Raw genomic sequence first — 23,008 nt, 5'->3', positions numbered from 1 at the left:
CAGTCATCCGTTGCGTAACCATGTTGCGATCATTCATGCAACAGCCACAATCGCTCCAAATTAGATACTGCTATCGCTAGTTGACTGGTTAGGTGGCTAACGTAGGAGGGGGGGCGTTTCTTTTCAGCATTCCTGGCTCTGCCACGAGGAAAATTCTCCGTGCGTAACATATCCTGATCCCAAGCTAGGTGCTCGCTTATTTGCTGGGCCTGCGAGAATTGTATTGTCCGGAATAATTCCCGTCAACTCGTCTGATAAACACAATGTCGATCTTTTCAGTATGTGGTTACCGTAGTGCGCATGGTCGATCGGCATTGGTCATTCATAGGCCGGTAGTAGGTACTAGTAGCCTTGTGTTCCAACCCCGCGAGACAGTGGCTTTGACCCTGGTTACTATAATGAAGCACTAAAACGACACAAAAAGTACCAAAAAGATTTGGGAATAGAAGGAAAGATTGTCATCAGACTTCATTCTGGTTCATCTGGCCCGGAGCAAAACAACACAGAGTCGTATTCGTTCGATCGTCCAATTGAAGCAGCGTCATACGCGGCCAGGACTCGATCTCGCCAGCCTTGTCTTGAAGCAGGAAGACCCAGCAAGATACTTGCCTACCATGACCTGGAGTAGTTTCAAAGGCACTAGACGGGATATGATCATCGTGTCTTCAAGAGTCATTTGAATATACTTTGAGAAAAGCTCCGATACATGACAGGAGTTGAGATTGGTACGATATAGCTTGAAGCTGTCAGATTTGTCTTTGACAACGGGCTATATTCCGTGGCGGTATAACCGTCTAAGAGTGGCCGTTTTCCCCTCTCTTCGCAACGACCCGAGAGCGCTACACTGGGGGCAAAAATCAAGCTTCGAGGAAACGCTACTCTTCTAACATTGAATACTACATAATACATAAATTAGGCTGCGTACTAGCCTCTCGCACGAACTGCCACTGGTACGATCTAGGCTAGACCCAACTACTAAGTATCGGGGTGGCTGATTGACCACGCAGCGCCTGAGCACAAGTCGTTGTTGTCCGTGATTTATTAACCGAGACGCGGTATACCGCTGATTGAGTCGAGCAGCATTCACATGAGAAAGATGAAAAGCAGTCCCTGAGATGACATCTTCCGATTGACACGGCTGATCGGCTTGGAGTACGCTTGCCATGCCGATCACTACTCCATGAAGAGGCACGAGACAGTTGAAGCAGTACCTCTGCTCAACCCCACTGAATAAGCAGTGAAGTGCGGCACTTGAGCCGCAGACAAGTGCAAACTTACCGTGGGTACGTGATGCACCTTGAATGAGTTGCAACATTCTACCCTACATTACATCCACTTTGTGGTCTGTCAACTCAACGGTGGCCCAATCAGCGCAGCATTGGTGGGCGTGATCCCTACATAGTATAGCCCAACCCATCTCTTATTAATGTAAGTATGATACGTGCCTACAAGAAATCATAACCCACCATTACCGCACTACTGCAGCAAGCAGGCATATTACTAACCTGCCTCCTAGTCAGTAGTGAGTGAATACTATTCAACTTTCGGATAGGGGCTTCCAACGTTCATGGCGTAATCTGTAGATATTCTCCGCTCAAGCCGCTTCCAATCTCGCAGGCAAACGTGCGCGATAGTCTCGTGGGTGCCTCGCTTGCATTTTGCCTTCAACTGTCCCGTCTCTCGGCGACGATGACAATATTACCACTATAGCCGGCGTCCCGCAAGTTGTCCGTCCGATCGTGCGAAATGAACCAGAGTGTGCGTGGCAATGAGGTTTCATAGGCTGATTTCTCCAAAGCATGGCGAAACAAGACGCTTCAATCAAGCCCGTGCTATTTTTGAGGCCCATGGATGTAGTAGGACCAACATGAACTGTACACTAGAAGATCAGCATCAGGTACATACCATGTATCCTGAATAATGTAGTCTACTCCTGGTATTATGGTGATCGCCCCGAACGTCAACATCATGCATGTTTCTTGGTCAGTCTTCTTCCTCAAGCCAGTAGATACGGGTAACAGGTTATTCTTGCTGCGTCTGGAAGCCTGGCCAATGGATCCAATGCAATTCCCAGTCGCTTCCCACCCTGGCCCCTTATGCATGTATCAGAGCCGTCACTGTCCATCCCAAACCAGTATAAGAGACGCCATGTCAGGAGAACAGCCATGAAGATCAAGCTTTCCGTACTACGGCCTAGGCATTGGGGGGGAAGAGAAAGAAGAAGAAAGAAGGAAAGAAAGCCATCCTTGTCTCAAGTTCCTGAGTTGCCGGTAGCACATAGTAGCAGCAGCAGTGGCTCCTCCTCATGGGGGAATGATATGTATCTTGGCAGGGTAAGGTGAGGTAACGAAAAAGCTGATAAAATAGTAGCAGTTCAATTCTACTGGATTATTAGTGTTAATGGTGTTCTTACAGGGGAGATCTACGCTAAGTCGTGGGCAGTTAAAAAAAGGCTTCATTCTTAGTGGGGTCAAGTTTCCCACTCACAAAATGGAAGTGGCAACCCTGCGAGTGCATGCTCAAGCGGTTTCACGTATCCCTGATCCCATGCAGTCGCTGGGGCTCGTTCCCTTGTCGGTCGATACTCCTTCTCGTAAGCTTCCTCCGATCCTGGCGACATTTTCGAGACCATCGCTACCACAACCTGCGCCAGCCACGGACCTTTTTTTTTTTCTACTTGTATTCTCTTGTGTGTCGAAATGGTCTGTTATGTATGTGCCCATGTACTCGATTGACCGTTTGGTTTTGGTTTGGTGTATTGCCCAAATGTAGGTACATGCATAGAACCATGACTTACAACCTACCTACCTACCTAAGCTAGGTACCTAGTATGAAAATGACCACGATCGACTCCGGGTCGGTCGCAACGCACATACACGATGCTACTCCGTTCCAGTCCGCGGGAGCAGCTGCAGCTTCACCTCAACCACGTCTCAAAACGCCACTGGGACGCACCCCTCCGATGTCCTCGCTTGTACCTGAAAAGGGTCCCTCGAACTCATTCTCCTCTCTCGCTCTTTGTGTGTGAGCGTGTGTGACACTTTTATCTGCTTCTCTCACTTCTTTACCAGACCCCCCTTCCCTTTCTCTTACCCTTCGGCTAAGCATATTATCAAACGACACGGACGGTATACTTCATCCCAAATAATCCCCAGGCCTGGTTGGTTGGCATGCTACCAGTTCTTCCTTAGTGTTTCCATCCCAGCTACCCTATATGTCCATCATTATTATTATGACGAGTGGGAGCCTCTATTAAAGTGTTTGCATGTTCCTGACACACCCAGCAAAGACAAACCCAGTTGCAGGGAGCTCTCGCCTTTCGTCATTTATGCTTGAGACGCCCGGCTCTTCTCACTAGTGCATGCATACCTATATACTCCGCCTGCTATATCGTCTGAACTACCATCGATCCTTTGTTTCCTCTTCGCCCAAGTCCTTACCCACCGTCTGGTTGGCTTTGACATAAAACCATCCCGCTTCGCCAACGAAGGGGTCCCTGGCCCAATGGCTCATATAGTCAGCTGCATGCTTGATGCCGATGGCACTCTTGAAGGCTATATAGCAAAGCAGCAAGCCTCCACGGATTCGGTAAGAAGCACATTTATACTCACCTACTATATCAACACTCTCATCAAACCTACCTTATGTATCTATGCTTGCTGCAGCAGTTGTAGCTGACCAATATTTGTGATGCAGTTGGCATCTCTCACCTCATCCATAAGCTCATCTGAAGAGAGAAAGCCATATCTTTGGAGGATGCAGCACCCAGAGGCTAGGAAATATCAGCTTTTCCCCAAGGAGAAGCAACTCCCTTCAGTGGTTTCCGGAAAACAGCTTGACCCAGAGCAGGCCTTTGCAGTAGCCATGGCACAGTCTGGCGAGAAATCAGACAAGCTGGAAAAGGAAAAGTCAAGCCTGAGACTTAGAATCAAGGAGCATCACCTCAACCGACGCAGAAAGGTCAGCGTTCCTGAGCTGGGACCAATGACCACTGTGCATGAGGTGCCCATGGACTCTCGTGAGTTGCACTCGAATATGTATCCTGTGTTAATATCAAGCATCTCACAACTCTCAGCAACAATTCCCGGACGACCTCCTCTTCATGAACGATCCATTAGCTCTCCAGTCAACTCATGGCGTCGACACAAATTAGCAGACTCTCTTCCACACCTGCACGATACAACCAGGGAAAGCAATGAATCGACAAGATCAAATATGGCCGAGCTTCAGATGACCGGTGTGTCTGCAAGTATACAGCCAATGTCCCCCAAGAGTCTTGCCCCCCTTGTAATTCCAAAGGAGACCGGCCCTCTTCCACGCTTGGCTCATCAGCTGTCACTCAGTCGACTTCGTTCAGGGAACAACAGCAACGCCAGTGATACCTGCCCACGCAGTGCAAAAACCGAGGACTCGCCCAGGACTAGAACTCCTTTCACTCCTTTCACGCCAGCCTCAGTATACATGACCACGCCAAAGTCTGCCGTGACAGCATCGACTTCACCGACGCCCATCTCTGCCCCAGCAGAGAGTCGAGCATCGCCAAGGCCCTGGGAAAAGGCCGCCAACATCACTCCGGTGGGCACTCCTCAACCCAACAACGACTCAATGTCGACACCCAGAGCCGAAGCAGAGATTCCACGAAGTGCCACTGCCATGTCCTATAGGACGGAAGCCGATGCTTCTCTTCGGGCAACCGCCGCCATGTCACACAGAAGGAACCAGTCGGACACCGGAAGCATCATGGAGCGTGGACGTCCTAGAAAGAGAACTGATGGAAGCAGTGTCGGCGTCCCTCTACGACGCACAGCATCAAAGGCCAGTAAGAGTGCAGAGCGTCGTGCTTTTGAGACCCTGCCTGAGGGGTGGAAACCTACCGAAGCATCAAAGATGATTGAGAGTGAGGAGCTTGCGAACCTGCAGAAGCAGGCTTACGGCCAGGCAATGAGGTTCGAGGTTTTGAGAAAGGAACACGTCGAAAGCCTCTCTAAGGTATGCAGGACTAGTCAAATGGGCGGAAATGAACAAGCAGCTAATAGCCTCAATCTATCAGGAACTCCGTCACCTCGACGATCGGACCGAGTATCTGCGTCGCACCTACACTTCCTTGAGGGCTGGACGACGCAACCTCCACTCTCGCATCTGTCAATATCTCCGCTCGCCCCGTGTTGCAAAATTCAGCTACGAATCCATGCTCAAGCAGGAAGAGGCACTTGCTGAACTGGATGCTTCGATTGACGACTGGGTGTCCAAATTGGAACACGCTGAGAACCGTCGAACCCGGGTCCGCCAGAAGCTTCTTGAGCACGTTGCCGCCGCCGCCACTTTGGCTTCCAATCCAGTCGACCTTGCTGGTGCCAGCGAGTCTCTTCACCAGGCCATGGGTGTACGCATACCTAATGCTTCGATTGAAGCCACCACTCCACCCCGCAGCCCAACCAAGGTGGAACACCAAGCGTACGCTCCATCTCCATCATCCTCTCCTCAACGAGTTGTGGCTCGCGTGCCATCTGTCATACCAGAGGTCCCCGCCGAGAGCATTACCGCTGGTCTATGCCTGGACGATAGCGCTTCTGAGCACCAATCTGCTCTTGCTCGCATGGAAAGTATCCGAATTTATGCAGACAGCGACGTTTACGCTCTCCTTGCCGATGTCGAGACTGAGTTCACCAAGCTCAGTGGTGTAGGAAGACACACTCCTGAGCCTATCAAGGTTACCGATATCTCAGATGAGAAGAGAAAGGAGATTCATCGCGCCCAGAGTCACGAGGCCCTCAACGGCAGCGGACTTGTCATCAACTCGGCACAGAAGACAACCAAAGCACCACCAATGTCGCCACCTGCCCCAACGCCACCTTTGAAGGATGATTCCGCTAATGAGGGCTTCTTGTTGACCTCTGCAGTCTTCCAGCCTCCAGCGGTGTCAGTTTCCTAGACATTTCCATTCGTTATTAATCTTTGGTTCCAATGCTGGAACATTACATCTTTACATCATGACTGGCTCGACCTGTCACATTTTAACGCTCCTTTTCACGATTTCATCACGCATGACAACTTACGGCCGACTGCATTAGCCATACCCATTCATTTGAGTTTTCATCACGGCCGATTGTATTCGCCATACCCATTCATTTGCGTTTTCTTGTGCCGGCAACACTGCCAACATGCATTCAACTTCACCTTCAAAACTTTTCACTCTTTTCTACATCTGACGCTTCCGTCTTGGAGCGCCTTCTTTTTATAATTTCCTATCAAATTTTCTACTCACATTTATGGAGTTGGGCAAAGCAATACTTGTATTTGATACATCTACGAATAACGGCCGATCTGAGATACCCCAGTGCGACTGGCATACTTTATCATATCTTCGAGACGGCAAAGACTTTTTAACTTTTCTCGCTCTTTGTAACTCTCTTCTTTTCTTGTATTGGTATAGGCGGTGAGGGGGAAGTGGCGTTCTTGTTTTCACACACACACATTGATTTGAGACTGCATAGATGCAGCCGCTTTGGCTGCTCTTATCCAGAAGAAGCAGAGGATGTAGGAGTATACATACACTAAGCCGATGGGATAGAAGAAAAAAGGGACGCAGTGTGTTTGGGGCAACTGAAAGAGCCAGAAGGTCCTCAGTGTCTCCAAAACTGTACATTACATAAAATACAACGGGCATTTTTGCGTGCCAATTTCATTATACCATGCCATATGCCTGAAGATTTTGGATATTTTCCATCGTGTTGCCTGCAAAATGCGATTCTCCATAGGCCACAGCCTAATACTAGCTACATATACAGTATGAGCCACTATATGAGATTAAAGATGGTGAGCCTATGTTTAGCACACCGCTCCGCTGCAAAAGGAGGTCAAAGCAAACTGTATTTCTTGAATCCGATCTGAGATTCGCCTGAGAGCCGGACTCTTTCCAAGAATCCGCAAGTGGAAACCGGTCGTCTGTGCACATGGACCGACACCCGGCCCAAAGCTCGCCCTTCCCTTTTGGGCCACAATGGCTTGCAGGAAGCTGATCATCAAACAGCACGTTCGTTGCGAGCCCTGTGCGTTCTGTTTCGTTGTCTGTTACCGCCACATACAGGAAGGAGACTTTTCAGCAGAGGGAGAAGGAAGCTGATCATTTCTAATCACGGATTCGGCACACACAGGGAGAGACAGATAAGCTTATACAAAGTGGAAAAGATGGGATTCTTGGCCACGAGTGGGGCGATGCCTACCCTTCAAGGGCTTAAATCCTCCTCCACGATGGAAGGATTCTGAATTACCTACATAGTAATACCTAGTGTAAGGTACGGAGCTAGGTACATTCTTTACAGAGTGCAGTAGTCCTGCCGAGGAGTCCGCTGCCGGCGCGGCAAGGCAAGGCAAGGCAGGCGATCCGGAATCCTGAGATATACGAAGGGTATTGAATCCTCTTTTTTTTGTGTCTTTTTAGCCCCCTTCCCCTTTCTCAAATAGGATTCTCGTCAGCGCGTTCAGCCGATCAGAAATAAACCAGAGGATGAGATGAATAGAAAGAAGGAAAGAGAGAAAAACACGGCCCGGGCGAACCGAATGTAACTTATTCAATATTCCCAGCAAAAAAAAAAAAAAAANAAAAAAAAAAAAAAAAAAAAAGAAGCAGAGAGGTTTCATTCTTCAGCTCGATAATGTGGCAATGTCCCCTCACTGTCGACCATGTCCTTTTCCCCTCCCCATCCCCATTTTGTGATACCACGAGCCTTTTTCCCACATCTCTCTGTATACTCTATCGGGTGGTTCAATCTGATAGGGCAATCGGGATTTCCCCTCCACCAAAGCTTCATCCAGCCCCACTCATTTACAATCCAAAGGACGTTAAGACAAATTGGGGGAATTGAATGCACCATGTAAGCCAAGACGATGTTGCTGTCACTGTTTCTGTAGAGCACAGACATGAGTAGACAAAATGGGAAAGAAAAATGAGTATTTATTGCTTTTTTTGCTTTCTCATTTGCCCCTATTTTCCCCGTCATGGACAGAATCCACAGTTGCTCTTCCAGGTCTAACTTTTGGTTTTACCCAAAAGTCATGGTATGTAGATGGGAAAAGAAAAGTTGGAACATATGCAAACGCTTGCTTGCATTTGTTGACACGAAAGAAGACTGGCGCGCGCACACACACACACGCACACGCACACGCACAACACCACATTACATACACACACTAGCATTTTCTTGGGCACTTCTGCCAGCTCACTAACACACTGACACACACTCTCTCAATAGAGAAATTTGCCCATTATCCCATCTCACACTTTCCAATCACAGACAAATCTCCCCCAAGATCTTCCCCTCACCTGAACCCGCCGTCTCGATTATCAGTGGCTATGCCCCCGCGTATGTGTGTGTGCGCTTTGACATTTTGTACGGTGCAAAGAAATGGACAACTGGGACTATTTGCAAACCTTAATTCAGTGCAATAGTGTGACTTTTATCCGCCGATCTCTATACCCTCATATATACACACACAAGAAAATGATATAGAAAAAGTCCCATCATCTCCGGTCACATTCTCCCTCACACTCCTGGCGCTGATTTCAGTATAGTAACTGTACTTTGGATTAGGCTGTGCTATTATCGTGATTTTAAGCATATTTGTACAGCGTATCTCCCAAACGGTAACAATGCACCAAGACAAAGCGTATCCATAATTTCTTGTCTCCTTGCTTCTTCTCCTTCTCGATCGGATAGATACGAACATGCACGCACAACCATGAACCCCACTACCGAAAAGTAAATAGTAGATCCTTCTTTTTTTTTTTTTTTTTTTCCTCCACCCCCCCACACCATACCTTTCGGCCGGGTTTGCATGAGGCATTGGGTTAGAACAGTTTTGCTTACAAAATAATGTGTAAGTACTCTGTAGAGTATGTTGCATATGTGACACCTGTGGAGCCCTGCAGTCTAATGCATACACTTTAACAAAATAAATGAATAAAGTGCATAATAGGATCAAAGCGCCATGTGTTGTGTGTGTGTCTTGTGTATCATTGCTTCAGTAATCCTTGGCAGAGAGTACACAAGTAGAAAAGGTGGTGGGGAAAGGTAACCGGGCGTTGCGAGCGAATGGGGAAGAACAAGAAGTGCTGGTGCTGCATGGAGGTTTTTGGTTATGGTCTCCGCTCCGGGTCATGTTCCGAAAACAAAGTCCGAGGGTCCGTCCCAACGGGAACACTCCGTGTCGAATGTGAGTGAGGGCTTGCCTGGACTTTTTTCCGCCCACCCATCAATTGCAACTTGCTGAGCATGTTCATCTGTGCCGTCGTGGGACTGTCAATGTGCAAAAGCAACATGGAAATAAGTAGCAGTCAAAAGGCAGCATGTTTTCTCTTCCGTAGGAATGTTTCGCGATAATGGGACGGAAACATTGGACGTTTGTGGCAAGGGGGGAAAGGTATGTGGGCGCATGGGCAGTGCCATGTAAGATCGTTTCTAGAAGTCCGTCGGTTCCCACGTCTTGCTGTGTATTTTTTGACGCAGATGTATGCAGACACCGGGACAGGGGCTCGGCTAACAAGGGGGATTGAGACACTGTGATGCATACACACGAGATGGGAGGAACATGCTGGTCACTAGACGGGATAGCATCATCTCGCGTCCACGTGCCGAGTTTTTCTTGGCTTCTTTTTGCTCTCCTTTTTGGTCAGAGGATCGATATCTTTTCAGGTGACGAGGCTTGCAAAACGCCCACGCAGCCTCTCGCATTCCTCCGATCCTTATTGGGGGCTCTGGCGCATCTAAAGCTTCAATATGTGTGAGAGAGTCATGATTTCTCATAGCCTCGTGGAGACAATTGTGAGAGTCTGCGGGCTTTAGTCATATTCAGTCATGAGGCCGATTTCCGGGTTTCGGCCGTGGGCAAGGGTATAATCGTGGTTTCTTGAGTGGACATGATCCGCATCTGGGGTCCGTGGGATTTCCATTGCACGCATAGACGATGCAAGCAATCGTTCTTGTAACTAGGCTAAAGATATGCTTCGTCGAACCTAGGGTCGAATTGACTGCGTATTGGCTGTTGATACACCACATTTCAAGCGTATTGGGGAACCTGCTCCCCTTATCTCTGACAAGAGAGGTTAGGAACCTCAAACTCCCGGTCGAAGGGCTCCAGCCTCTACAATGAGGTTCCAGATGCCATCCATTCCGGCAGCCACCGACTCCGCTGTCCGACCGCCATTGTCCTGCAACAGGCGAATGTCGTCCGCGGGCGTTGTCGCAGGCCTCTGGAGCCCCATGGCGTGAGCCGCATTAACCGCGGCAGGAGGGAAAACCTCTGCGGACAACGGCGATGCCAGCCACAATAGCAACCACACGATCTCTTCCTGTCCGTTCTCAACGGCCAAATGAAGGCCCGTCTTGGAGTTGTTGAGGGGATCCTGATAGCGCATAAGTTGCGCAGGGTTCAGCGACGGCTCATTGTCTTCAGCGGCGCTGCTGCTGCTTCCCCCGGCGCCGGCGGCATTCTGATCTCGATCCACAGCGCGTAGCAGCTCTACGACGCCGTCAAGGTCGCCCTCGGTGCACATGACATGGAAAGCACGTGCAGGACGGGCCTCTGGATTGGCTTCTAGGTAGGCCTCCTCTGTGATCTCGGGGAGGATATCAAGATCCTCCTGCAACCCGCCCTCGTTGTGGTACCTCGTCAGGATGCGCGCGCCCGCGCTGACGTGCAGGAACGGGTTCGTGACCGATGGCCCAGCCGTATTGGTTGCGAGCTGGCTGTGGCACGCTGGGCAATTGAGCGACATGGCAACCTCGGAAGCCTGGTCCATGAGACATTGCCAGTGAAAGCGGCATCCACAGGGCAGTTCCAGGTCGTCAGGAAACGTCTGAACCCCGCCAACCTCCTCATCCTCGACCTCGAGCACGAGGGGTTCATCGCAAACCTTGCAAGATGCCATCGTAGGAGCCGAAGGATTCGCCTCAGGGGATGATGATGATGAATTTCTTCAGGGTTGCCTGACTCTGTCGGCGTTAAGAAGGAGGGAGGAAGGGACGGGAAAAGAGAGGAGGTGGATAACCTGGGTGTGTGTATGTGTGTGGCCAAGAGAAGGAATAGAGGAGATTCTGCAGCGGGTCATACGTAAGAGGAGAGCTTTGAAATGTTGACAAATTCTCTATCGAGACGGGCGCAGAAATCCTTCTCCGTCAACCAAGCAAAATCCTGTAGCATGATGGTGCAAAGAGACTGCACGATGCCGAATAGGACAGCCGGAGGATTCTTGGAACGCAGGACATTGTAGTTCATACAACTTACCAATTTGGTTTATTGAGATGCGCAAATGATACAAAATGCGATTTCTGTCTTTGCAGTCTTGTGGCTACTCTTGGCAAAAGAGCAGGCTGATGATGAGGCTGTCGAGAAAATTCTGTTCGATAGTAGCAGTACGTACCTACCGCCCACTACAACGGGGCTTCAACGACTGCTGCTGGGCTGGCACCTGCAGGGGCCATGGACTGGCTGGTGGAGAGTGGGGCTGGACATTGGAGACTAACCCCGGCTCCTGCCGTGACCGCTGCAGCTGAAAGGCATCGAATTCAGCTTTGCAGGGCATTTTTGTCATCTTCTTGATGCCTCCGATTCCTGAAGAAAGTGCGTCATTTACTGTGAGATATGGCAGATGCTAATGAACCAATTATAGTTAATGATAGTCTGGAAATAGTAGACTGGCCTTTGCAGCCTGATTGTAAGGCTGTCTTGTGTTTGACAGCTCCAGTTCAGCTCGCAAGCATTTCACTAACAGGCTGGCAGGCTATGTTAGAATGCGAGCATCGGGTTATGTGATAGTTCCAACATGAGTCACGATGCAACTCACTATTATTTTCTTCATTTAGCACTTCAGCTACTTGTGTAGCTGAAAAAGAAATCTCCTCATTCCAAGAGCGTGCACTAGGGAACACTATTACATGGAACGCGGGCTCGCGCCGTTCATTAAGCAACGAGCCGCTTACGTGAGGCTACCAAAGTTAGTATATTGCAGAGAGTTTTGAATTGCAGCGATAAGCCAGTATATTCATAGTGCCCTTGACATATATTCTAGAGCTAGTATGACTTGAGACAGGACGATCAGCCAATGGGTTGAAAATTAACAAGTGCCGAGTTTTCATCTAATGTCAGTAGCCGCTGGCAGACATTTTACTCGTGTCGAGACTATCTGGTCGCTCAAACCATGGTCTGGAAGATAACAAGTGCAAGACCTAGAGATCAACTGACGGGCACTCGGTTTCGAGAAAGCGGGAATTGACGCGATGGTATTTTCCATCTGGGTTTTAGAGAATTTCCCCATCAACGACACATCGGAATTTCGCAAGATCCCCGTCAACCCCCGTCGTCTCCATCGTCACATGCACACTACCGACTGGGCAAGCGTAGCAGGCGTAGCATTCTATCCGGAACCCAACCGCAAATCCCAACTTCCATGCGAAGATCCTTATTGACACAAGATTCATCGTGAGCAACAAAGAGGCAGGAGGCCGCAAATTGAGAGGGTCCTGCATCAACCGTTCGTAAATAGTATTTCCTGCTTTGGAGCGGGTCTACGTACCGCATCCAATACCTGACCGAGATTCAATGCCCATTTCAATGTGGACACTCTTCTTGGCCCCGAAGAAAAAATACATTTCATTTTCTTTTTCTTGTCCCCCAAACCTCAAAATGAAGCCCCCAATGGCATAATTCAGATTATGGAGACATTTACTATTGCTAGACCGAGTCAAGCCCGTACCGAACTAGACCTGCTTCCAGCAAGATTCCGGGCCGGCGCGTGGCCTCAGGCCGGACTAGCTAAACTCAACCAGTCCTTAGACCCGGAGACCATTGACAAGAGAAAAAAAAAAACGGCAGACGTTGATAATTTATTAGTAAATCAACCTGTCCATTTTCTCTGCCTCTCTCCACTTTGTCTGATCCCCGGTTCATGTTTCTTTAGCCTGTTCTGTGGAACTTGACCCATCAGACAAGCCGGAACGGATATAGAAACAAACCCAAGAAAAAATAACGGGCACAATTAAGTGGAGGATAAGAAGAGAATCCTGTTTTGATCAACACCAGGACTTGTCACGAGCCCAAGCCAGTTGGTAATGTCTAGTGTAGCATAGCCTTGTTACATAGGCCTCTTTTACTATGTATGCGGAATCACTCCGGTTGGGCGGTCAGTTGGGTACATACCGAGAGAGAGAAAGAGAGGGAGAGGAAGAGGGCAAAGACAAGAAAAGATGGCCGCTTTACGGGAGCGACAAGCCAGCAGAATAGCAACTGCAGTAGCGCTGTGGATTCACCTTCTAAACCAATCTTTCCTTCACTTCGTCTCCCTCTTCTTATTCTTCTCATGGATTACCATAGACAGTTAGTACTCATGGCTCTTATGTATACCATGCCCGAGCTAATATCGTCTTTCCAACGGTTTATAGGGCTCGGCAAGGGGGGCCCACCCCGGCGACTTGGCACATCTGGTTCGCCATGTGGGAGGTTCGGCAACCCGTGATGGCGTCGTCTGCATGTTTCCGTGGACATTTGCCCAGAGTCGCACTAGAGCTTATCAGCTTCAAGTGTTCCGATCTGCCAGCAATAATGCCATGGCAGAGATCGTGTGGCTGCATAAGTGAGGAAAGGGGAAATTGTTGACGTCAATTGCACCACATCGTTGCCAGTAAGGTCTTGTGTTGACAGATATAGTCACAGTGTATTAAGTGTATACACAACAGTCCCCATAATCTAACGCTGCTCCAGGCAGCTAGCAATTCTCCCTCCATTGCTCTTTCCCTTCAATCCATTGAATCATGTTAAATGAAATCCTTATTCCTCCAACCCCTTGTAAAAGACTTTGGATATGGTCCGGTATCGTATAATGTAAAAGGAGCCAATAAGCTCTTGAAGTGAAGTCGCCTGCTCAATGGACAGGGTATGCGATGTCGACGCCACGGGAAAATAATCGAGATTTCGGTTTCAAGGTGGGTATCCTGGAACATGAGTCTAGCTCTTGCTCTGTGTTGGAAAAAAAAAAAGTCCTCTTTTGTTTTTCCGTCCGTAACCCCGTAGATGATGAAAGAGAAGGGACAGAAAATCCAGCAAAACCCTCCCAGAAGTGTCAAGTACTGTGGTCCGTTGAATCGTAAATATCTCAGGGTATTGTTTCTGTTCAATAAGTATTATTAGGTTGTCTGCGGTCGCGAGCGTACCCAGCGCTGCACAGCCCGTAGACTTGGGTCTTCTGCCGTCCAGCGGCCCATGTTTGCGTCCGAATTTCGAAGCTCTTGGTAGATCGTCTCGTCCGTGATCTGTGCAAGTTCCTTTTGCAACACGTTAGCTGTGATGCCCAGGAATTCTAGACCACTTTGATGCGCGAATGTATTGCAGTCAAAAAAAACCATCAACCACTCACATTACGCAGTTGCTCGTCGCAGGCGCGCAACTGTCTTCGGTTGGTGGAAGACGGCCGTCCGTCTTGGAGGAACTGCACTCGGTATTCGATCCATCTCTGGGCTGCAGCCTGGCGGAGATAGATCTTCTGTGCCTCGTGTCGTCGTGCAAAAGCGTCTAGTGTCACCCTGGCATACCGTCAGTGGCCTTGTCCTGCTCGATGGTGTTTACCTTGGCGGAGAGACATACTGCTGCAGCTCGGCCTTTGCCTGTTCATCCTCACCCCCATTAGACCGCGGAACAGAAGTGTCGGCGGCACAATTGAGGATGTGCTGCCCGTCGAGTGAACACTGTCGCAGCGCTGCCCACCCTTCCGTGTAGTAGTCCTCGACGTTTGGCGGCTCAGAAGGGACCGCCGCGATGTAATACTGTAATGTTCGAAAGTCGGACAGTATCTCTGCAGCCCGTGCGGTGCGATACTCGTTCACTGCCGCAGTGGTCAGGGAGGGGCTCTGTGGCGTTGGCGATATAGTAGAAGCAGGAGAAGAACCATCCATAATCCCGATATGGTAACAGGGACCGCAGATCTCGCTGGCTGTTTCTTTCTCTCTTCCTTCTGGGTGATTTTGTTTTTGAGTACTTACATCCGTCCATCCTCTCGAAAGCACTTAGACGAGACAGAGGGTGATAGGGTATTATTAAATAGTGTCACTGACTCGTGTTCTTCGAAGGGTCGGGCTAGCCTAACGGTTTCGGCGGTAGGGTTACGTGACTGTTCAGGCCCAACTATCGAAGAGGACCGGAAGCTTGTGATAGAGCGCGGAATTTGCTATCAGAATTGTCAAGAACGAAAAGGGCAATGAGCGGCGGATAAAAACTGGCGACGGCTCTGCGAAGGAATAAGGCACCACCTGCTGGAGGAGACGATGATTGAGATGTGACCGCTTGAGTGGCTCCATGATGCATGATGGGAGGCGAATTCACTTGGCTTTTGTACAAATTGACACTTCTCGAAAAAACAGGCTGTCATGATCACAGTCATGAAAACGTGTTGTTGTTGTTCAAGTTCACGATGCTTGAGCTAGGCAGGCAGAGGAGAGGTTTGGGCTGCTGAAGAAGTGTGCATAGCTCGTGTTACTTGGCATCCACCGGCCAATGCAGCCACAACGTGAACCAAGAGAGCTACATCGTCATCATCATCCATCTCTTCTTCATGGTCAGCTACCTTGACCACCACCAAGGCGTGCCGGGAGGGTCCATCTCTGTCGAATCGGAGATATCATGACCGCAGCACATCCCTGATCATCGCGTGCGAGGGCAAACCCGAAGCATCCTTGAGAAGCTGTGGAATGGGGACAGATAGTTGTGCGATGGGAAAGCCCCCCCGGTTAGCAGCCAATCTGCCTTGCGACGGTTGCGGGTCGTAGGGAGGGGAGGGAAAACCGTTCCCGCTATGGTGTCTCGGTTTCAAGCGTACAAGCCCATGAGATACTGGGCGACGCCAGTTGAGGAGTGCCGTTTACCGACATGCCCGTGGTCCATAATCCACTCTGAGGGTGTCAGTCAGCCAGTCATCCATCCATCCATCCATCCATCCCATGTATACCTAACGGGCTGGCTCCAGTATGACTGATAGAAGAAGGCTGAGGGGGCGTCAGACGAGAATTGTAGCCGTCAAGGCCCATCTGCTGCTGCATTACTAGTAAGAAAACGCGACCTTGTGCCAGGAAGGGGAAAGGCAGGACGATAGTTCAGCAACGCCACGAGGACATTGGAGCCAAATGCAGCCTGGTAGTGAAGCGCATCTTGACAAGACGTGCTGAGAAAACGGTGTGGACCGCAAGAACATCATACGTGACACGACCAATCAGAGCGCGCAATTGGCCTTGGACGCAGGTTCGGGCTCAGCTGAAAATGAATATTTTTGGCAGTAGCGTAGCACCTGCATTAGAGACTGGGGGCAACCACCAAGAGGGAAGGGATGTAGTGGAGGAAGGCAATGGCATACCAAGAATGCATGAAACAAAAGGAATTTTGGTCCCCAGAAAAAAAAAAAATAATCAAAGAATACAACCCCCCTTATCAACATCAGCTGGTCATTATATTGAAAAATAATCATTTGCATACACATAAGAGCTGGACAATGTTGTGTCAAGAATGAACCCATCATTGATTACAGATACTTGAAGACATGGTACATGCATACACTGATTGATTGATACTCCAAATCATGTTCAACCACCCCCACTGCCGGCCGCCTGTACTCAGCTCGGCATGGTAAAACTGGCATGTAACCATGATGATGACGGAGTACTGGCTGTCAGTGCGGTTGGTTCACTCTTGGGCCCTACGCTAGTTATTAGTCAGTGGTTTTTTTTTTCTCCCTTTGCTTTTGGCGTATATACTACCTATCATACCTAGCTGAATATCAAGTGATTGTGGATAGATTTCGGTATTTCTGATATATTGCATGAAGCCAAGCTTAGCATAAGGTTTTCGTTCCTCGTAGACTGGCAAGTTAAAAATGAGGACTCAAGAACTTGATTGCAAGTGCAACAAGCTAACCTAGCTGGCTGGTCGGCTCAGAGATCAATTGCCGGTCTTTGTGCAAAACCATCTAGCAATTGTCTGTATTTCACAATACATAAGGTATGCATAAACAATGCCCACATAAGAATAACAAAGCAAAACACATAGAAAACATGATATGTGGTAAAGTAAAAAGATAGATATGCGACGTCATAACTTTGTCCTTGTTGGAGGCACACTCAAATCATGCAGGTCAGAAGCAATGGTAAGACGCCAGCTTGCTAGTACCTGCCGCAACCCACACATAATCCCGTCGCTTCTAGCCGACCCAGTAAGAAGGATCACATTTAACGCATCAAGGCTGAAGCAGCCGAGCATGGTTAAATTTTTTTTTTCTTAGCAAAGATTTCAGCTACTAGCCTTACGAGGCTGGCTGCCGTTACGCCATGGGTTCCCTCATCAGCACACTCTATTCGCAGACCCAGTCTATTGGGATATTGCAGAATGACACTAGTAGTAATGTTGACACGAGGTGTTTGAAGAACACGTTGTTGTAATGTGCTCCACAAGCCTCCAGATTATCTTGCCGCGGTCTTGGTCAGCAAGTAGGCTTTCTCCCTGCCCTGGTCAATGTACCTAGTAACTCCACGCCCTACACCTCAGCCATCTGACCCCTGAATCTAGTCCTTGTCGGCTATGGCTTGTAGCCTCTCATCAATCTCGTCCTCTGTGAGAGTTCTGAAGCCGGGACTGGGGCCAGGCTTGCCGTCTGCTCGAGGACCTCCAACAAGACCAATCTCAATCTCACCCTTCTTGAAGTCCATACTCAGCACCGTGCTTAGCGTGGTGATGGCTAGCTCCACGACATCTTCCCATGTGCCGTCTGCATGATCCTTGTTCTTGAGCTTCTTCTCCAGGTGATTGAGCGCCTCCTGCTGCTTGGGTCCGGCAGCTGTGCCCTTGTATCCGACGTAATATCCAGCCGGGTCGCACTTGAACAGCTGAGGGCCAAACTCGGCGTCGAGAGAAATCAGTGTCGTTGCTACACCATAAGGTCTCATGTAGGCCTATTATTAGATGTCAGCAAGAAAAGGTTGATATACGGAGACAGCGAACAGTGCCAGCCTTGCCGCTATCGCACTACCAGCACTTACTCTTTGTGTGTAAACTTGACTGATGTTGGCCAGTCTCTTGGCCAAGACATCACAAGGCATCTCGTAACCATACTTGTACTTGAATTCAGCAGCCTCGCCCTGAGCCCGCTGTGCAAAAGCCCTGGCGTCTGCAATAGAGCCCGTCATGACACAACCCACGGAAGGCGAGAGCTGGAAGATGTGCGATACCGAGGACGGGTCGATCAGCTTGTCCTGTAACGTAACAAGTCAGATTGATGTCCAGCACAAACGACCAGATCCTGGACAGTCAGAATCTCTAAAGTGGTGATCACGTACGGGAACCTTCTTCTGCGAAAGTACGACGGCGCAGTCCTTGCCTCGGACACCTATTGCCATAATGTTGGCAGCTGTGATTGCCTTGAAGGCATACTCTGTATCATGATATGCCGTCAGCCTGCCATTCTGACCTCATCTTCCGGTTTTGCGCACAACCGTCATCTTTCGAGCCGATGTTGGTGGCATGTTGTCCGCCCGTGCGATTACTACATACCGACTTGATACAGTCTACCCTGATCAGAGAAGATGGTGATGTGTCGGTCGAAACCAGCGCTGCCTGTACCCAAAGTTCCATGATTAGCACCTGATTGCTAGCCCAGAGATAGTGACAGTTTGGTGATAGCCGTCTCTCGAATGCTTAGATGTGACGTTTACTCACCCGACATCTTGGCGGAAGCTGTGGGGTTTGGCGGCTTAGAAGAAGAAGGATTGAAGCTCTTGTGAGGTCACAGTATTTCTCAATTTTTGTTTGAATCGTGCAGAATGCAGTTGGTCGTGAAGTCGTCAGTTGTGTGGAGGTTGATGGTGTTGGTGATGGAAAGAGGGAGGCTGTAAGTAGAGTGACAGGCAGTTAGGCAAGGCGATGATGTGAGCTCGCCAGCCTTGGGGGCATTGGGGCAGCTGAGACGCGTTGCTTGGAGCTTGCCTAGAAGCACTGACTGAGCATTGGACCTGGACAGCTGCTGGCGGGTAGAAGCTCTGGCCAATTGACCAAGAGCTACATCAGGTACAAGAGTACATGCACTCTCTGCTCTGTATGAGGTAAGCAAGTGCCCGGGTGTCGGAAGAAGAGAAGTTCCCTCTCATCCCGCCAAAGTGGGTCATGTTACCAGCGCAGTTCAATATGCCCCACCAAAAAAAAAGGTTGCATACAGCGAATGATGCTCGCGATAAGTGACGATAAAGAATGCCTAGCAGATTTTCAAGTCTTCATTGGCAGCCGTCCTTCAATTGCCCAACGACAACGCCCAACTAGATGCGCCGCTTGTGTATCTCCTGTCGCTTGCTTGCATAAACGATCGCCGGTTCCAATCGAGATCCGGGAGGAAACGGCTTGATTTTTTCAGTCGCATCGAGTTCCAAATTGGCGAGCAGCTCGGGATTCGCAAAAACATTGGCAGCCCATCCAATCTATACCCTGCGAACCATTGGAGCCAGCAAATCTGTAGTCCTCGCCTTACCATTGGAAGACTTCTTGTGTGGAAACTGCAAGTTTCAGTCTCTTGCATCGCCGCAGTGCATTTTCGGCTTCCTATTTCCCCCCTCCTTCATCTGCAACAAAAACGTCTCGCTCGCTTGCGACTGTCATCATGTCGTCAGACGCCCGTGTTCCGGCCTGGAAACGGTTGGGCCTCAAGCTTAAAGCCGGCGCCGATACCCAAGCAGACAGCGCTGCTCCCTCACAAAAGAGCATTGCCTCTCCCGATACAACCCCTTCTGGCTCGGCCAAGAGAAAATCCTCGGGACCATCTGCGCAGGACCCCTATGCGAAAAAACCGAGAAGGGAAGACACCAACAACGCAACGACTGCGAAAACGAAACCCAAAACTCCCAAATCCGTATCGTTTGCTGCCGAGACCGAGGAGCTCGCCCCGCCGAAGCCTGCGACCAACGGCCAAAAGGTTCCCAAGAGGCAGAAGCAGAAGTCGGAAAAGCCCATAACCGAGACGCCCAAGGGCACGCAGCCCAATACCGCCGTCAAGCCCTTGGTCAAGAAGCAGAACGCCGTCGCCAACTTGCAGTCCGCCATTGAGTACCTGCGGCAGTGGCATACCGCGCGTGACTCTTGGAAGTTCAACAAGAACCACCAGACGAGACTTCTCGAGTACGTCTTTTCCGACGAGACGACCATCCCTGCCGTCGACATCAACGTCTTCTACGAGTATATTAGGCCCTTGAAGGGCTTTGTCAGGAAACGCTTGCGCCAGACCGCGGCCGAGGTCAAGAGCAAGGACATGGAAAAGGGAAGCGAGGCTTTCTCCGCCTCTGGCAAAGAGGCAGCTGCTAGGAAGCAACAGGAATATGAAGGTGTCATTGCAGGCTACCTCGAACAAGAGAGGACGCCGGGGAAGAGGAGGTTTGAGGAGATGGACTACGTCCTGCGAACTGCCGACATGGAGATGCAGAGGCGAGTCGTGAAGCGCATGCGTGCGGAGATGATCCTCGACGAGCTTCCAGAATCTGACGACTCTGAGAGTTCGACGGGTACGGCCACCTTGACGGAGACAGAGACGGAGACGGAAAACACGACCGGCGAGGGCTCGGCAGAAGGACAGGCCGCAAATAGCGAAGGTGACAAGAGGATAAAGCTGAACGACGGCTCGCAGCGCAGATTACGAAGAAACAAAGTGCGAACAGCCGAGGTGGAAGACGACTCAAGCAGCTCCTCCGAGGATGATTCGGACTCGGAATCAGACACCACCAGCAGTGGTAGCGAATCCTCATCAGACGACGAGTCAGACTCGGAAAACGCCATGGATGTCGACCCGGCACGAAATGAAGAAGAAACATCGTCAAGCAGTAGTTCTTCGTCATCCGAATCAGATTCAGATTCTGACGATGACTCTAGTGAAGAGGAAGCATGATCTTTGCATGTCTCTAGGCGTTGGCAAGGTCAATGTACAAAGGTGCCACCCTTGCGGATACGGTTGGACAGTTGCTTCGATGGTGTGAAGCATGGGTCATATAGAATATAGCGACTTAGATAGTCTTGTGAGACACTCAAAGCTCATGTGTAAAAGTGCGTATCATGGTCAAGGTATTGATTTCCAACACGTCAGCTCGCTGTTATAATTATATAGCTTTCAACTTCTCTCGCAGGAATAAGCATGATCCAAACGCCGGCTCGTCTGTTTTGCACACCCGTGATGGTGGCTCGAAAGAAACAAAAAGTTAACTCCGCCCTTATATGGCATTAGAACTGCAGCGCTTCTAGTGATGGCTTGTCTACTATAACCTCTGCAAATCGTAATGATGCACAAGAGGGTAGTAGGAATCATACCACCGGGGCCGCAACGGCGATCTTGTCACGTGTGATTCAAAGTCGCCGGGTGTGAGCTGGCCTCCACCGGTAATGATGCCCCAAATATATTTGTCCATATGAGGCCCATCGTCAAAGCCGCGACAGCTACCGCCCTCTCCTCAGCATCGCTGATCCTGTCGCCATTCGGCTGTTGGTCACGATTTCCATCCTAGATATCGTTGACTCCATCTCCTAATGGTTCGTAGTCGTCTTCCGACGGGAGCAACCAAGCAGAGAGGGCAAGGAGCGCAGCAATAAGCACGGAGACGCTGGCACTGACAGTGCACAAAATCCAGGACCATCCAAGGCTCCAGTCACCCGAAGTGAACTGTTGGTCATTATTGAACAGATAGGCCTACACATATTGTGTCAGTATTTCTCTTGGATGTGTTTGCCAAAAGGACACTTACCACCAAGCCCATCCCAGCAAACTCTATCGCAGCATCGACCAGAAGCAGTCCACCAACCAACTTCCAGCCATCTTCACGCTTGAACTTGCCGCCGGCCATGACAACGATGAAAGAGACAAGTGTAGCAAGCTCGACAATCGTAGCAAAAGAAAGCAGGAAGCCAGAGCTCCGCCACATGGAGCAAAAGAACTTGTCGTCGGCGCAATCGTCATCATCGGGGAATGGCCTACATGCTGGGTCGCTGGCGGAGGTACAGCTATGGTGCAAGCCGAGGGTATGTCGGAAAGTTGTATCGGTGTTAACGTTGTGGACTTCGTAGTCCAGCCAATGCGTCGTTAATATGGACACAATGGTGAGTATGGTTGCTGCCGAGAAGTAGACATGTCAGTTATGGTGCAGTTCTGATAAAGCTCGGACGTCTATCCATGCTGCCTCGATGCAGGCACCAAAGGCTCTGCAAATGTGGTATTTGAGAGGGTTGTTTTCCCCTCCCTCAGATTTCAAACCAAATCGCAGCACAGTATCAAGTCAAGTGATAAAGGGCATTGCGCTGGCTATTAAATCTGTTGTGTTGCAAATAGTGCGATGGTGGTGAGGGAGGAGACAATGACGTACCCACGATGAAGACGGATAGCGCCGCGCCATAGACTACCATGCGCGTCATGATGGGCTCTTGTCTTTTGGGGGCGCTGCTATGTAGTGATGTTGAATTATATGCTCATAACACTTATTCTCAACAAGGAGAAAGTGAAGAATGGCTTGATGAGGAGAGAAATGTGTGGTATAGTTGAAAATTTGTACGTTGTGGGCGGTGTGGTGATTGAGTCGTGGTTGTACGATGTTGCAGGCAGATCAAGATCGAAATCGTCAGTCTTCCTTCCCCATGGGCAATTTTGGAGTCTGAGCGAAGAGCTACGCGGGATTGACGAGGCAGGCGTTTTTTTTTTTCATAGGGTAGGCGCCTTTCCCGACTGATCATGTGTGGCTGGGCAGGAGCAAAGCGCCCGAAAGCAGCACTGAGCCCACTGCAAACTGCAGCTTCCAAGCTCCCGACATTGCTGTTGTGACCAGGGGGTGCCTCCAGAGGTCACACGAATCACCAATCGTCCTCGTGCGATAACGAGAAAACAAAATGCAATTTCTCTTTTCGATGTGAGAGCATCGTACTTTGGATACGTATTGGACATGCGAGCAGACAAAACATACCACAC

General features: G+C 49.7%; 6 protein-coding genes across 6 annotated transcripts; 2 read left to right on the top strand and 4 right to left on the bottom strand.

The window, feature by feature from the left end:
- Positions 1 to 3,690: 3,690 nt before the first annotated feature.
- PFICI_06425 (uncharacterized protein) lies at positions 3,691 to 5,932 on the top strand (the record flags this gene model as incomplete). Its single annotated transcript, XM_007835006.1, has 3 exons — positions 3,691 to 4,018; positions 4,076 to 4,989; positions 5,051 to 5,932. The coding sequence occupies 3 exons, from the start codon at positions 3,691 to 3,693 to the stop codon at positions 5,930 to 5,932; spliced, it is 2,124 nt and encodes a 707-aa protein (XP_007833197.1).
- Positions 5,933 to 10,111: 4,179 nt separating this feature from the next.
- PFICI_06424 (uncharacterized protein) lies at positions 10,112 to 10,927 on the bottom strand (the record flags this gene model as incomplete). Its single annotated transcript, XM_007835005.1, has 1 exon — positions 10,112 to 10,927. One exon carries the CDS (start codon positions 10,925 to 10,927, stop codon positions 10,112 to 10,114), a length of 816 nt encoding a protein of 271 aa, XP_007833196.1.
- A 3,250-nt stretch (positions 10,928 to 14,177) lies between these two features.
- Positions 14,178 to 14,942, bottom strand: PFICI_06423 (uncharacterized protein; the record flags this gene model as incomplete). Its single annotated transcript, XM_007835004.1, has 3 exons — positions 14,178 to 14,315; positions 14,408 to 14,573; positions 14,635 to 14,942. The coding sequence occupies 3 exons, from the start codon at positions 14,940 to 14,942 to the stop codon at positions 14,178 to 14,180; spliced, it is 612 nt and encodes a 203-aa protein (XP_007833195.1).
- A 2,652-nt stretch (positions 14,943 to 17,594) lies between these two features.
- Positions 17,595 to 18,751, bottom strand: PFICI_06422 (Proteasome subunit alpha type-6; the record flags this gene model as incomplete). Its single annotated transcript, XM_007835003.1, has 5 exons — positions 17,595 to 17,981; positions 18,069 to 18,281; positions 18,366 to 18,460; positions 18,580 to 18,642; positions 18,745 to 18,751. The coding sequence occupies 5 exons, from the start codon at positions 18,749 to 18,751 to the stop codon at positions 17,595 to 17,597; spliced, it is 765 nt and encodes a 254-aa protein (XP_007833194.1).
- Positions 18,752 to 19,675: 924 nt separating this feature from the next.
- On the top strand, positions 19,676 to 20,950 carry PFICI_06421 (uncharacterized protein; the record flags this gene model as incomplete). The annotated part of the gene is made up of 1 exon (XM_007835002.1): positions 19,676 to 20,950. One exon carries the CDS (start codon positions 19,676 to 19,678, stop codon positions 20,948 to 20,950), a length of 1,275 nt encoding a protein of 424 aa, XP_007833193.1.
- A 606-nt stretch (positions 20,951 to 21,556) lies between these two features.
- Positions 21,557 to 22,461, bottom strand: PFICI_06420 (uncharacterized protein; the record flags this gene model as incomplete). The annotated part of the gene is made up of 3 exons (XM_007835001.1): positions 21,557 to 21,742; positions 21,798 to 22,162; positions 22,413 to 22,461. 3 exons carry the CDS (start codon positions 22,459 to 22,461, stop codon positions 21,557 to 21,559), a joined length of 600 nt encoding a protein of 199 aa, XP_007833192.1.
- Between the last annotated feature and the right edge of the window lie 547 nt (positions 22,462 to 23,008).

Source organism: Pestalotiopsis fici, assembly GCF_000516985.1.
Source record: "Pestalotiopsis fici W106-1 unplaced genomic scaffold PFICI_Scf_4, whole genome shotgun sequence".
In the NCBI taxonomy this organism is placed as follows: domain Eukaryota; kingdom Fungi; phylum Ascomycota; class Sordariomycetes; order Amphisphaeriales; family Sporocadaceae; genus Pestalotiopsis; species Pestalotiopsis fici.
The sequence above is the reverse complement of the archived record's forward strand: the minus strand, read 5'-3'. Positions and strand labels throughout refer to the sequence as shown.